The sequence below is a fragment of the Lagenorhynchus albirostris genome, chromosome 9 (assembly GCF_949774975.1).
Source record: "Lagenorhynchus albirostris chromosome 9, mLagAlb1.1, whole genome shotgun sequence".
Lineage (NCBI taxonomy): Eukaryota > Metazoa > Chordata > Mammalia > Artiodactyla > Delphinidae > Lagenorhynchus > Lagenorhynchus albirostris.
The window spans coordinates 29,662,614-29,678,057 of record NC_083103.1 but is presented as its reverse complement, the minus strand read 5'-3'; the positions used below and the strand labels follow the sequence as shown (position 1 = coordinate 29,678,057).

The window sequence follows — 15,444 nt, the reverse complement described above, 5'->3', positions numbered from 1 at the left end:
TGACAAGTGCTATCAGGTAAAGGTTAACTTTGCTACCTAAGACTATAATAGGAGATTGATATTCTTAGAAAGCTTCCTAGAGGAATGACTGGAACTGAGAGCTGAAGGATGGATAGTTATTAACCAGGTTAAAAAAAATTTCAGGAAAGAAAACTAGTTATGCATTCAATAAATATTATTGAGTGCCTTCTATGTGCTAGGCATTTTTCTGGGTCTTGGGATAGATAGGGTCAGAAGTGTATGGGCTTGTATTTTAGATGGGGTAGTTGTGAAAAGCTTGCCTAGTGGGGTAACTTTTTACAGAGACTGAAGTGAGGGACTGAGCAAGTAAGAGGCTCTCTGGGGTAAGAGTATTGCAGGCAGCAAGTCCAAAAGCCTGTGGTAGGAAACAGCTTGTGCAGAGGACATAACTGGCTGCATGGTGAATTTGCTTAAATCTCATTTTGTTTAACAGTTTAGTTTTAGATGATTGTAATTCTATCTAGAGCATCTAAAGAGATGCTCAGTTTAGCTTTGTTCAGTCCTGACTGCAGCTGGAGAGAAAAGGGAAAGGAGAGGGCTGTATTAAAAAGATTAAACTGGATAAAGGTGGGGCCGGATCTAGAAGATTTGAATGTCAGATTATAGAGCTCAGATTTGATTTTAAGTTAAGTGGGAATTACTGAATGTAAAAATTTGCTCAATTATGTTCAAATATACTGATGTCTTCAGGGATTAACAAGGTTGTTCCTACATTAAAACATGATGACTGCTTTCTTTTCTAACATGGCCAGGTAAAAGAGATGGACATCCAGTTGATTCTGAATAAGGCACACAGAAAGGATATCCTTAACCATTTTTACTAAGAAGTGGCAAAAGAAAAGCCTAAATATTGTTACCTGTGCAATACTGTGTTGATTCAAAAATTCTTTTCAGATGACCATTCAGAAGACAGTATCACAGACTATGATCAATTTTGTCATATCTACTCTTAAGTGGTATTTGTTGATAGAATCAAAAAAGCAAGCTGGTAGGATTTCATTGGTGGGACTAAAACATTAAGGATAAACACTTCTAATGCCATTTTCATTATAACAGAAAGGTATTTGTCTCGTCTAGAGAGAGTACAGTATGAAAGAGAGTAATGAAGGGTTTTAGTGGTAATCTATAAAATGACAGGGTTAGACTATATGATATCTAAAGTCCTTTTCTAGCTCTAAATTTTATGATTATTGCATATGATTAGAAAAGTGTACTAGAAAGTGACAAAACATAACAACTAATAGGACTGTATGCTTCTACCTTTATATCCCTCCTTATCTCTTGTAGTGTACCTGGTATATAGTAAGTTCTCAAACATTTGATTAATGAATAAATTAATTAATAAGTTATAAAAAGTAGACATGGAATTCAAGAAAGCAATATATCCATTTAGAGTAGAGGTAAACATGTATACTTCTCTAAGAAAACCAACATTATCACAGTAGAGTACAATGGTTGGCAATAACAAGAAATTCCAATGAGGACCCCGAGGCATCAAAAATAGTTAAATAATGTGCCCAATTTCTTTACAAAATTAGGAAAGCGAGATCATGTTTTATGTTAATCATTGAAGATGGTTAAAACACTATCACTTAACAAGGGTAACATTCAATTTTCTGGGAGATTGACTCACATAGAAAAGCTCATTCTTCTGTTATGTTTAATGAAGAGGTGTTAAAACTAATTCTCTTCAATAGTTGCAAGTGAATATGAACCAAGTGGAACAGGCAAGTCCTTATCTTATATCTAGGTACTGTTCTCCCCAGATAAAGTTTAAGCCAATTAAGTCAAAGATTATATGAAAGTATAATAAATTTTACTTAATTCATTGATTGCATGTACTGATACCTTCTTCAAAAGCAATCAGATCATGTTATGGACCTCATCTTGTTCTCCTGCTCCAATGATTTCCCAGCATAAGAATAAAATGGAAACTCCTTACCATGTTCTGTGGGTTCTACATCTGTGGGTTCTGTGGGTTCTACCTCTCCATCCCTGTCTCCAAATGTTATCCCACCTCTCAATTATTGTTTCAGTTACACTGTCCTTAGTGTTCCTTCAACACCTCAGTCTTGTTCTGGCCTCATGGCCCCTGCACCTTCTCTTCTCTTTGCCTGGAAAGCTCTGCCTTCAGATATTTGCAAATCTTAATATCTCAGCTCATCATTCAGGTCTCTGTTCATATGTCACTTCACAGAGGCTTTCCCCTATAGATTCCATTCAAAACTGTATCACCGTGCCCTTGCCTGCTTTATTTTTCTTCCTAGCATCTAGACTACTTGGAAAATATATATTATTTGGTTACATAATTATTGCTTATTTACCTTCTAAAATGTAAGCACTATGAGAGTATGGACTTCATCTGCACTCCAGAACCTAGAAGAGGGTTTGTCAAATATTTAGGATTTATTACATACTTGTTGAATAACTGAATGAAATAATGCAAAGTTTCAAGATATGTGTGCAAAAAACAAGTGCAGAATAGTGGACCTGGCATTCAAACATTTGTATTTTCAAAAGATATATACATATTTGTACATGCATGGGCTCTCTCAGGAAGAGAACAGAGGAAATTGATAATACCAGTTGCTTGATGATGGAAAAATATGAGGGTCTGGGTGACAGGCAGGCTTACTTTCTACTTTATATCCTTTTGTATTATTTGGATTTTAAACAAGTCTAGGTATTTTTATTTCAAAAACAAAGCAAAACAAAACAAGATTAAAATTTACCTTAAACACAAACTTTCATTTAGTAACAATTATGGAATACTTTCTCCTGAGCTCTTATTCTACAAATACAAATGTGCTAAGCAATTTACATACTTCTCATTTAATCCCTGTAACAATCCTATGACACAGGTATTATTATCATACCTATTTTATATAGAGAGAAACTGTAGTATAGACAGATTAAGTTAACTGGCTAAGTCACACTATTGGAAGCACAAGACGTAGAATTTGAACTCAGACTGACTGAATCTAAAGCTCAAGTATTTAATCATCACTCTCCATGATGTAAATATATAACCCCCAGAAATTTTCTGATAGAAGTTAAACTATTTGCCTACCTTTGATAGAAAACCTCAGGGCCTAGTATTGGGGCCCCTGAATGAATGTTGAAATAAAACTGAAAATTCATGATTTCTCTGTGCTTGCTGGATAACACACACAGTTACCTATTCTCAGAAAATATGCCATTAATTGAGAACTCTTGGATTAGGTAGATATGGTGATAACTAGTAAAAATGAACAATGATGATCATTTGGGCACACTCTATATGCCAGGCATTATGGTAAACATTTGACATTCAACATCTCATTCAATCCTTAAAAAGATAAAGTAGACTCTATTATTGTCTCCATTTTACAAAAACAGAGACTTAGCTTTAGGCTAAGGAATCTTTCCAAGATGACAAGAGAGAGTAAGTGAGAAGCCAGAATGCCAATCCAGGTCCAAATCCAAAGTCCATGTTCTTAACAACTCTGGTCTATTGGAATCAAAACAGAAGGCTTTCAAACAATGGAACAGAAAGGTCGTATAAATTTTCTTGAATGTGTGGAGTAACACAGTTATAAATGATTTCTTAAATACAAATTCAAATCTGAATTAGATTCAAATTCAATAAACATTTGTTAGGACCAGGAACTATCCTCCACTCTATCATGTATAGTCTCTATGCAACTTAAACCTCTTATTGGAAATAACTTGAGTGTTAGAGCCACTGCTTCTATTCACCTGTAAGCATCAAGGAAGAACGAAAATTTCAAGTGGGGGGAAGGGCAGCACTGACATCTGGGCTATTTTTTCCTCCTAGTTTTCAGAGTTCATAGCATAAAAGTCATTTTATTGTGTACCTTAATCGATTCAAGGTATATTTATAGTGGGACAAGATACATTTTTGAAATGAGAATTTTGTGTACTTGTAAATACTTATTTAGTAACAGAGGAGGAGACAATTACTACCGTTAAAGGCAGATAACCTTTGTGTACCGAAATACACAATTCTTACAAAATAGTAGAAACTTAATAACAAGCAGTATCTAGCCTTTGGATCTTACATTCTCCCACAACAAAGTTCATAAATACCTCCCAAAATCCAAGGCGGTGGGGGGCACTGACTGTGGTAGAATAACACTATCAACTAAAACCTGTAGAATGCCTAACACATTCTACCCGATAATAGTTAGTAACCTAAACTATACGTTATACAGCACAATTATTCAATTCTGGTCAAATAATCTCATAGAGTAAACAGCAGTCAGCCTTGACTTCTCTGAAACTGAGTGCCTAATGAGCACTCCTCAAGGCGAACGAATCTCGCAGAAACTACGAACAGACGGTAGAACTGATTCTCAGTGCTTTAAGTCCCTTTCATTTGCAGAGCACTTTGTCAACCAGTATCTCTTCCATAGCTCATCTGATCCCCAGCAATCCCGTTAGTCAGTGCTGGCAGGTCTTATTCTGATGCTACATTTGGGGTCTGGGAAGGTTCCCAAGTGACCTTTGCCAGGTTAACGCAGAACCTCGCTGGACAAAAAGGTTACAAGCTGGTGAAACAAGGCTCCTCTTGATAGTTAAGCCCAGAGTTACATTTACATCTGTGTCTGAAACAAAACACTCTGAATTTGAAGTCCGGAAGGAACTTTACACTGTAAGGTGCCAGACAGTTAAAAGTGTTCTGCCAAAGTCTGGGAAAGGGGCCAAGATGCCCTTTAAAACTTCCGACTTCCTGAGAATTTCAGGCAGGAGATCCCTGACCTTCCTGTTGAGCAGTCGAGGTCTCCCGATCAGGCAGAGCCATATTCTAGTGGGTTCTCGAGTTCCTTCTTCCTTTCACTTTCTCCACTGGGACCCTAACCAGGCCCACCCCTGTCCTCACCCCCACCGCCCCACCTAACGCTTCCGTATTTGTCAACAAGCCCACTTGGTCCTCTATCCCTGAGGCGGCGGGACCCCTCCGCTTCCTGCGAGACGGGTCATCCGAAAAAACGTCCCCGAGACGAGAGTTTTCTTCTCTTGCCTTTAACTCACCTCAGACCCAGGAGAGGTTACGGAGACGCTTCACTTCATTGTCCGCCTCTCGGCGATTCAAATTCAGCCACGAGATTCAAACCCAAGCCTGCTTTCTCAGCGCCTCGTTTCATTGGCTGCCGTCTTCGTGACGTCATCACGCCGGACGTGGCCGTGGCGCGCTGCAGTTTGGCGCCCGGCGTCTCAGCGGCCCCTTGCAGTGGAAGCTACCTTGCTCCGTGTCACCGTGGCAACTCGCACGGCAGTTTCCGGAGGCGTTGGCCGAGGTGGGCGGGGCTAGGCCGGAGCTGCCACCTGGGATCTTCAGGCAGCCTTCAGACCGTGGGCGCGGGCTCCGGTCCCAGGGTTCTGGGTGTGAGTGAGACGGGTGCGGGCAGGGGTTGGTGCTCTCTGCTAGGGGGAGAGGCGGAGCCTGTTGGGTGTGGATTAATGGGTTCTGGGTATTTGTTTTCTCCTTTTCTCTATTGAGTAGTGAGGCCTCCAAGACACAGGTCCCATAATCTGGAAGGTATAGGGACATGTTCTCTCCAACCACTTTCAGTTGGACCGAACTGTGGTCAATTCGCCTCAGTTAATTGAAAGTTCAGGACTTTGGTTTGAGGCCCCAGGCTTCATTTCTCAGGAACCCCAGACCTACTCCCTTAGTGCTGACTCTGAAACTATTTGTTGTATGGCTGTTTTTTACATTTCTTTCTAATGATGGCATTATAAAATAAATTCATTTAAATTTATTGGCTTAGTTCATTATTGGATGCAATGGGCTTTTAAGCCTGGGTTGTAGGTAGTATTTTAGAATGTACACTTTAAAAAGAAAAAAATACCTGGAAATAAATGGGAAATGTGTTCGCTAAGAGAATTCATCTTTTATTTATCAGGATATTTTTAATAGTATGATCTGAATTTTATTGTTCTTTATGTTACTATTGTTGTATCCATTCGTTCAGCAGTTATTGATTGTAGATTTTAAGGACATAATAGCACACAATTGAGTCAAAATCCCTGCGCTCTCAGAGCTTATGCTCTAGTGATTCAGCATCACCATATATACAGGATGGCACAACACCAAATGCAGAGTATTATAAGTGAAACAATGTAGGGGAAACGCTCATATTATAGACATTTATTTCCTATTGAAAATCAGAAACACTATGTATTGTATATGATACATATTATAAGATTCTTTCTGAACACTGGATAGAGCATCAATAAAGCTACTAATTGCTGGCTGTATTACATATATCTTAGCTAATGAGACAGTGATTTGTATGGTGCTGGGTTTGGTAATAAAATTGAGAAGCCTTTTAATTTTATTTCAATATGCACTCACTCTATAGTACTTTACCTTTGATGTCCTGGACATTTATTAATTTTATATATGTTACCTGGTCACTTAATTTTCAAAACAGTCCATGAGATGTAGATACTATTCATTTTACCGAAGAGAAAACTGAAGTTTTCAGAAAATCTCTAAAGGAAAATATTTCTGTTGAAGGGTACAACCCAGCGAACTCGGAATGGAGTCATTTGTTTCTGAAGTACTTTCTAGATTAAGTGATATTAAGATGCTATCTTAATGTAGTCTGAAAATAGGCATATATTACCAATTTCTTGTAAATGTGCACTGATCATTGGTGAATAAGTAGAAGTGTTTAAATTTCGTCGTTTTTGATACCCACATTGTATAAGGTGGACTAGTCTCACAGGTGTTTCCACACCTAATCTAAATGCTTATTTTACATTTAACTTTAAATTCTGCCTTACACTTGCCATTTAACAGTGTTCAGATTTTGAAGTCCATATTTTTAAGGAATTGTAGATTTACTATGCCAGCTGGCTTCTCTTTAGTTTGGTAAGACATTAAGGCGTACAACAGAAAGGACAAGAAATTGGCGTATTTTGTAACGAAACGAAGGGAAAAGAACCAAAACTTTCCAAACACGTAGTGCTAAGGAGACAGAAATTCCCACCTTTTGTTAGAAATTAGAGTATACTAACTGCCATGTTATTTAAAACATAGAAATTTAACATAGATTCAGAGTAAACTGAAAAGAGTGGAGAGAAAGATAAAATGGAAAGTGAGATTTGAAGTTTCATTAGACATTAAAAAAAAAAAAGTAAAAGTGAATTTCAACCTGGTAATGCTAGGGACTTAAATCCCGCACCTCCCCCAGGAGCACCATTTGGAACCCCGAGCTCCTGGGGCCCTTTGGCAGCTGGGGCCTGGAAGCAGCGGAACCAAAGGCAGACGGTCCTCTGTTGCTGGGGCGGACGTGGGCCCAATCTGTCCGTTCTCGCAAGTTTCCCCCAGGGCTGGGACTTGTGCGGGTGGCAAATTCAGGTTCTCTGTCACCGTAGTGGTCGTCGCAGGCCCGAATTAGAGGCCAACTGAGATATCTTCGTGCCGAGAAGGTGAGGAGGTGAGGAGAAGGTGAGGAGAAGGTGGCCGAGTCCCGGGAGCTCTTTTGGAGCCCCCCCCTCACCTTTGGGGGAACTTCTAGGGGTTGCCGGATTCACCCAGCACAGAGGAAACTCGCGCCTCTGCTCTCCCGCTTCCTCTCAACACTCACTCGTCCTGAGTTCAGAAGTTTCTAAACAGTTTCCCTTGTCAGAGTGTGATCCTTACGCAGAAGAATGGATTCTAACTTTTTCTTTAGGACCTCTTTCACTTTCTCTGTGTTCGGGTGCCAGCCTCCAGGTCGAATTTTTGGCCTTAGGAAATAAATTTCCGAAGGGTTTTCTCTGCAGGGGGAGCTGACTGCAATGACGGTAATTGGTAGCTCCGTTGAGCAAGTAGTTTTCAAAGGTATCGCTCACCTTTGTGTTCCCACATTTAAAAGAGTAACCTGGCTAATTCCGTGGTCTCAGTTTAAACTGAATTTTGCTGGCAGAGAAAAGTTAAGTGGCTTGCCTAGGAAACCACAGAGTTGGCTGTAGAGTTTAGGTTTCCTGATATCCTGCTTCTTTTCTGTGAACAGAGGGAAGTTAAACTATCTTAAATCGTCTAGGGGGGCTAGTTCTTAGTGGACTGTGGAAGTGCTCTGGGTTATCTGGTGGGATATGGGGCTGCAGAAGAGAGGGAAGGAACTCCCTTTAGAATTTGCCCCCTTCCATTTTTAGGGAGGTATTCAAAGACACAACCAAAAAGGAAGATTAATTATTGAGTCCTTTTCTCCGTGTTTACCCACATTAGTATCCAATTAGTGTATACTAAAATCTAGAGGCTTTGTACCTTGAATATATTTGAGTAAATACAAAGAAATTGAATGCAGAAGAAAATTAAGCGTTGTTGAAAGAAGCATTTTTTTTCTACCCTATTTGCTTTTTCCTGTGTGGTTCTGATTCTGATATTGGAGTTGATGGGCTTTTTATTTGTTTGTTTGCTTGTTTTTTTAAAAAAATCAAAATCTGAACATACAGTATAGATTGTTTACATATATTGGATAGGCAAAAGAATCGAATAAGTTATTGGTTGTATTGTTTAAATACTCCATATTCCACTATTTAGGGCTGTACATCGTTCTTGTGTCCGCTGTTGGGTGCCCCACAGTATACTGTATTTCCAAGTGGAGTAGAACCAAGCAATAACATATTGGCTCCTTAGAAAAAATGAATCTAATTCATGGAATACTACAAATACCTAGTCATAGTGTAATCAAAGTGTACCATTCAATTACATGAGTGTATCAAATAGAGCCAGTGGGCTGTGTTTATAGCATATAGGTTAAGAGAAAAAGTTCTGGGGATAGAATGCTGATGTTACAGTTCTAGCTTTATGGCTCTCCAGCTTTGTGACTTTTCAGCAAATTACTTTTCTGTTTTCCTCATCTGCAACATGGAAATAATAATAGTACCTACCTTTAAGAGTTGGGGTAAGGATTGAATGAGTTTGTACATGTAGTGTGCTTAGAATAGTAAGTGGTACTTAGTAAGTGCTCAATAAATGTTAGCTTTTATTTTGAAATATGTTAGAAATGCTAAGTTAGAGCATAGCTTTTATTTTGAACTATGTTAGAAATACTAAGTTATTAGAGCATAGTTTGGCTTACTTTTGTAAACTTTCTGGAAAACATAAGGCATAATTCATAATTTGGCTAGTTTGTTATTGCTGAGCATCCAAAATCTTACTTATTAAGATTACTCATTAAAAATTACTTACTTACTCATTAAAAATTTTTTTTTGTCATATTTTTTCTGTGTCAGATTTACAACATAATTCTGTGAATTACGTCTTTGGTATCCTCAAGGTTACATCTTACTGATATTATACTGATATAATATCAAATATGTATTTTTATTTATTTTCCAGTCATTACATGTGATTGACTTTTCAACATTATTTTTCATTTTCTAATGCAAAAGGAAGGGAAGGCATATTTAATCAAGATTTATGTTTCATAAATATTTTGAGAATGTGGTTTTTGGTAGGGTCAGTGAGACAAGTAAAATTTTCTAAAGCAAGGTTAATTCTATAGAATCTGGAATTTATCCATCCATTCTTTTATATTTTTATTTTTTCCAGAAAACACGTATTAAGCGCCTAGTGTGCATCTGATTTCATGGATATAAAGGTGTGGTTCTTACTTTTAAATAACTCATAATCCATGAGGAAGGAAAAGAGTAGTGTTAAATTGTTATTTACTTTAATAATATCAAAAATGTTGCTTGCATCCAAATGGGTAAAGAACGTAATGTTTTCAAAAGGTATTCTGTTAATACATTTCATAAATTACTTTTTTCCTCTCCATTTTAAAGAATTACAGATTACAGAATAAAATGGAGCAAGTAAGAGAAAGCGAAGGAATGTATCAGTTATTTACTTGCTTTATTGGGGGCATGGGGCAGGGAGCAGATAATTAAAATGATATGAAGTGCCAAAGTGTGTTCAGTGGAGTGTTTATAAAGTTATAGTTTAAAATGATATGTATTTCACTGATATAAGCCATGGTGAGATGATTTCGTCAGAGCATATCCATGACAAATCTGTAAGATTTTCATAGACTGATAACCTTTTCTTTTTGGTTGTACATGCATAGTCTTTTTTCAGGGACAATTTTTCAAACAAAGTTAAATTGAAAATGAAGATTTAGCATTATGAGAAAAACAATTAGAAGACCTTGAAATAAAAGACTATGTGAACCTAAAATAAAATGTTTTTAATCCCTTTCAGAAAAATGATGACTGATTAATCAATATTCACATCTCTGATGGTTAAAACATTAATGGTCTCAGAGCTTATCAGGCCCACATTAAAAACTGTATTTTCAGATAGTTTCTGGGGTTCTCTTGGGTTCCTCGCTTTGCATAAGGAGGGTAGTTATCTTCACTTGTCTGAGATGATGAGTTTTACATATTTTTCCTGTGTTAAATATTTCATACTAATTTGCTTTCCCCCAAGTATTATAACATTCTTTTGAAAAAAGCCAACAATCATGATATTTAAATTTTTTTTCTAGATTTGTTGATCTACAGAATGCTTCAATACCCATATTTTTGTAGAATCTATAAAAAATTTCTTTTGTGCTGGTTGGAATCTGGCATATTTAATTTGGGTGTCTGGCCAAAAAAAATACATGCTACAGCAGAAAGATATAATGAATATGAAGCCCAGGAGCAAACAGATCAAACTGGAGCTCAGGAGTTACAAGGCAGAGATTCTGAAGTGATGACTAAATTACATATTCCAGTGATGGTGGATGAAGTTGTTCGTTGTTTGGCACCACAGAAAAGGCAGGTAAGTTGGTTAGTTTTATATTTTTAACACTTTTTAACTGAGATATGATTCACTTAATATTCACAATTTTAAGGTGTACAATTCAGTGTTTTTTAGTATATTCACGAGCTTATGCAATGATCAACACTGTCTAATGCAAGAACATTTTTATCATCTCAGTAGGAAACCCCATACCCATTAGCATTCACTCCCCATTGACCCCCTTCTTGCCCCTGACAACCACTAATCTATTTTTTGTCTATATGGATTTGTCTAATCTGGACATTTCATATCAATGAATTCATACAATATGCGGTCTTTTCCACCTGCCTTCTTTTACTTAGCATGTTTTCAGTATTTATCCACATTTTAGCGTTTGTCGGTACTTCATTTCTTTTTATTCCTGAATCATTCCGTTGTATGGATACGACTTTTATTTTTTTATCCATTCATCAATTGATGAGATTTATGTTTCCACATTTGGACTACTCTGAGTAATGCTGCTATGAACATCATGTACAATTTTTTGTGTGGACATGTATTCAGTTCTCTTGGGCATGTATCTAGGAGTGGAATTACTGGGTCATATGGTAACTTTTTGCCTAACTTTTTGAGAATCTGCTAAGCTGTTTTCCAGAGTTGATTAGTTTTGTCAAATAACAGTTTTAAAAGGAAAAGAACATTATTCCAGCTATGTAGTTAGGGTATGAAAACTGAATTCTAGTATAGCTTCTTGAGAATTTTCGTATCTTTTTAGGAATGACTGGAGACAAAGATAAAAATCTGAATTCCTGTCCCCTGTTTTCTTAGGCTTAGTTTTCAGCTACCTTTCTGTCTTACTGAGAGTTCTCCAGAGATATAGGACCAACAGAATATGTGTGTGTGTCTGCATGTGTGTGTGTGGTGGTGGGGTGTATGGTGTATGTGTGTATAAAGAGAGAGAGAAAGAGAGATTGTTTGATTGATTTTAAGGAATTAACTCACATGATTATAGAGGGTTGGTAAATTCAGAATCTGCACAGTAGGCTGGTAGGCCGGAGACCCAGGTAAGATTTCCAGGTTGAGTCCAAAGGCAGTTGGCTGGCAGAATTCCTCCTTGCGCCAGGGAGGTCAGTGTTTGTTCTATTAAGGCTTTCTAGTGATTAGATGAGACCCACCCATTATATGGAGGGTAATCTGCTTTACTCAGTCCAGCAATTTAAATGTTAATTCTTATCTAAAAATACCTTCACAGAAACATCCAGAGTAATGTATGACCAAATATCTGGGCACTATGGCTCAGCCAAGTTGACATATAAAATTATCCATCATACTTGCCTTATTTATAGTGTTGCTAACAGGATTGTATAAGGTCTTAGGTATGAAAATCTTTAAAATCTATAAAAAGTTCACAAAAATGTTAGGTGATACAATATCCAAAAAGAAAAAACTAGTCTTTCTGAAAATTAATCACATTTACCAAAGGAAAAGAAATCTTTATCATTGTAAATTTTCATTAAATGTCTGTTTATAATTTTATGCTGATAGTAATTAGCATACTGACTTCCAAACTATGATCTCTTATTCTAGAAGCTACTATTATTACCTAAATCAGTTATATTCATTTTAAAAGCCATTCTTTGTTTCTTTTCCCAACATATAGTGGCTTAGTAGTTAAGAGCAAAAATTCTATAACAAGACTGTGTAGGTTTGAGCCCATTGTCTAGTACGCATGTGTGTGTGAACACATACACACAACTCTTAAAAAGCCATCAGTGATAGGACGTAGGTTGCTTTATCATAAAAAATATTCTGTTTACCTTGTCCTCAGGCAGTATATATATAATGAAATAAACCCAGTATTCTTTTTCTTTCTTTTTTTTTTTTTTTGTGGTACGCGGGCCTCTCACTGTTGTGGCCTTTCCCGTTGCGGAGCACAGGCTCCGGACGCACAGGCTCAGCGGCCATGGCTCATGGGCCTAGCCACTCGGGATCTTCCCAGACCGGGGCACAAACCCGTGTCCCCTGCATCAGCAGGCGGACTCTCAACCACTGCGCCACCAGGGAAGCCCCAAACCCAGTATTCTTAAATGAGATTATGTGTTTAAAGTATCTGGCTAAATGCTGTCACGTAGTAGGGACTCCAAAATATACATGAAAATGTAAGTTAAAAAATTAAATTGGATAAAACTTCCTGTTAAGTATGACTTCATCAAAATGAAATTCTCTTCATTTCCTTTAAAGATCCATAAGGCAAGGATAGTTATTAAAACTCATACCAAAATGTGAATTTTAAAATGTATGTATAAATATATATATTTGAGATATATATGAGAGGGGAGGGGCAGTTAGTAAAAATGTGAAACTGGATTTGATGGCTTGAATTTGATCTCTGGAACCAGAAACCAAATTCATTGTATAAATTTGCTGAACCCTAGTAGCAAAAACCAAATGTTTATTTTGCAATAACCCATGAAGTAGAAAAACAACCAAACAAAAACAAACCTGGCTAAGTCTCCTCCTAATTCAGTACTGGATCTGCCTTTTTTTTAAAAACCAAGTGGGATAAAATTAGGAGATTCTACAACTTGACCTACCCTGCTGTTTCATTCTGTTCAAGTTCGTGACAATTGTAATGTTGGTTTATTTTGACATTTCCATTGTTCTGATTTGAGTTGGGTTTTCTAGTAACTTTTTATAGAAAGTTTAATTTTATGAATGTTATTTATGAGAAATTTAATGTGAGGTACACTTATAGAGACAATGTTATTTCTTACCATTTCTGCTGTCTGGCAGACAGCTTTATTCACTATTCCCTTAATCTTCAAGTAATAAAGAACTACTGACAGTCCTTGGACAGGAAAGGTCTTCATTTCTTCCAGAACCCATTATTTGCTGCTTTTCTTCCTGAGCCTTTTCTCCAAAATCACTTTCCTTTGAACTATGAGTCATACATTCACCTGTATCAATCACCTACTTAATTACTGTTTTTCACATCACCTTCAATGATAAATTTACAAATGAAACTTTGATCATAACAGGAACTTTAAATATAGTTTTGAGTGAGGCCTCGGTCATTTGATAATTATTTCCTTTTCTTTAATATTTAAAAGATGCTTACTTAAAGAAAATAATTGATTGTGGTAATTTCTTCTGCATCATAGCCAATTCACTACACATTAACTTAGTTTTGCAAATACATGCAAAATATTTATGAGTTTGAATTAAAAGAATAAAATTCCTCTTCCTCTTCCTTGGGAGGTACAGAAGGAATTAAATAAATGATAATTCTTCTCCTTGCCCCATTTTCATTATTTCATAGTCTCGGTGAATAATTTTTGTAAGAAAGTATTACTTGTTCTAAAGACATTTTTCTTGCTCCTGAGGATGTTTTAGTGTAGGCTACCTTGGTCAATTTTTTATTCCTTATTTCTGAAAGCTGGAGAAAATATGCATGATCCTGTCTAGTTGAAAATGATAGCAGTTTGAAGGATATAGGAGTCTTGGTATTCTTGGTATTCTTTGCCCAGTAGGATTGCTAATGTAGCTTGGTGCCTTAGAGTTTCTATAGGAGTGATAAGTTATGAGGGACATGATGGTCATGCAAGGACTAGTACCAGTACCAGTACCAGTACTAGTACCAGTAGATGTGTAATTTCATATAAGTAACTTATGATGCCTCTGCCTCAGATTTCTCATCTGTAAAATGAAGAAATACAACCTATCTCATATGGTCATTGTAAGGGTAAATCGCTTAGAATGATATATTCTGAGTAGTATGAGCTCAATAAACATTATCTGATACTATTATGGGGATTAGGAAGGTCAGCATTGGTAGCTAGATACAATAAAATTCAGGAGAAAAATGCCAGGAGGCAGCAAAGGTGGAAATAAATGTTCCAGCAAAGGTGGAACCAACATGTTTGGAACTGAAAAAGTACCGTTTCTTTTGCCTGAACCATTCTTCACATCTTGAGTTAAATTTCACTTTCTCAGGGAAGCTTTTCTGGAGCCTACAGAGGAGGGCGGTCTCCTGATTAGTACATTCATGGAGTTATATACTTTTCTTTCATAGCACTTATAATAATTTATAATTATAATTTTTTAATGAGATTATTTATTCAGTGGACATCTCTCCTAGCAGACTGCCCTCCATGAAAGTCATGGACATCTTTATCTTGTCTACCATTGTATCATTATATCTTCAGGGCCTAGCATAAGGACTGTAACATGGTGGCTTTGTAATGATTTTTAAGGGAATGAATAAAAGTCAGAGTAAACTGGAGGACAGATGTGAGGCACAGATAAAAGGAATGTCCCTCGGGTACTATGGTAGCTTCTCAGGCTCAAGACTTATATGATTCCAGCCTCAGTGTGGCAGGCCCAGTCTGATGAAGTAACTGGAGAAATCTGGGGAAGGAACAGATATGAGGACTGAGAAAATGAGTTGGTACCGAACTGATGCAAAATAGATTATGATAAATGTCAGGCTAAGGTTATACGGTTGGGTTTCTAAATATTCAAAATAAGTATTTAATCTATTTTGATAGTCTAACATTTAACATTAATTTCATCATTACTTGATTTACCAAAGCTGTCGTGGTACAAGATATGATAATTTTCTTTCTAAAAAATGCCCTATGCTCTATATAATGGATTTTTCTTAACATCAGTTGCAGTATTTCACTTGTTTTACTTTA

The 15,444-nt window shown here is 36.9% G+C and overlaps 2 protein-coding genes across 8 annotated transcripts in view; one reads left to right on the top strand and one right to left on the bottom strand.

Annotated features, from left to right (window-relative positions):
* The window catches only part of KIF18A (kinesin family member 18A), a 79,426-nt gene extending 74,316 nt beyond the window's left edge, over positions 1-5,110 (bottom strand). Inside the window, exon 1 of the mRNA XM_060157742.1 lies at positions 5,056-5,110. The gene's annotated coding sequence lies outside the window, so the exon portion shown is untranslated. The remainder of the gene's footprint in view (positions 1-5,055) is intronic.
* Positions 5,111-5,235: 125 nt separating this feature from the next.
* METTL15 (methyltransferase 15, mitochondrial 12S rRNA N4-cytidine) overlaps positions 5,236-15,444 on the top strand; it is a 374,509-nt gene continuing 364,300 nt past the window's right edge. For 6 of the 7 annotated variants that reach the window (XR_009542402.1, XR_009542403.1, XM_060159490.1 and 3 more), the window contains exons 1-2: positions 5,236-5,321; positions 10,509-10,786. Coding sequence is in view for 5 of the 7 variants with exons in the window: in XM_060159490.1 (XP_060015473.1) it covers positions 10,526-10,786 (261 nt within the window). In the remaining 2 variants the exon portion in view is untranslated. Of the gene's footprint in view, positions 5,322-9,571; positions 9,624-10,508; positions 10,787-15,444 lie in introns of those variants that run through there. The other variant, XM_060159487.1, reaches the window with a different exon arrangement.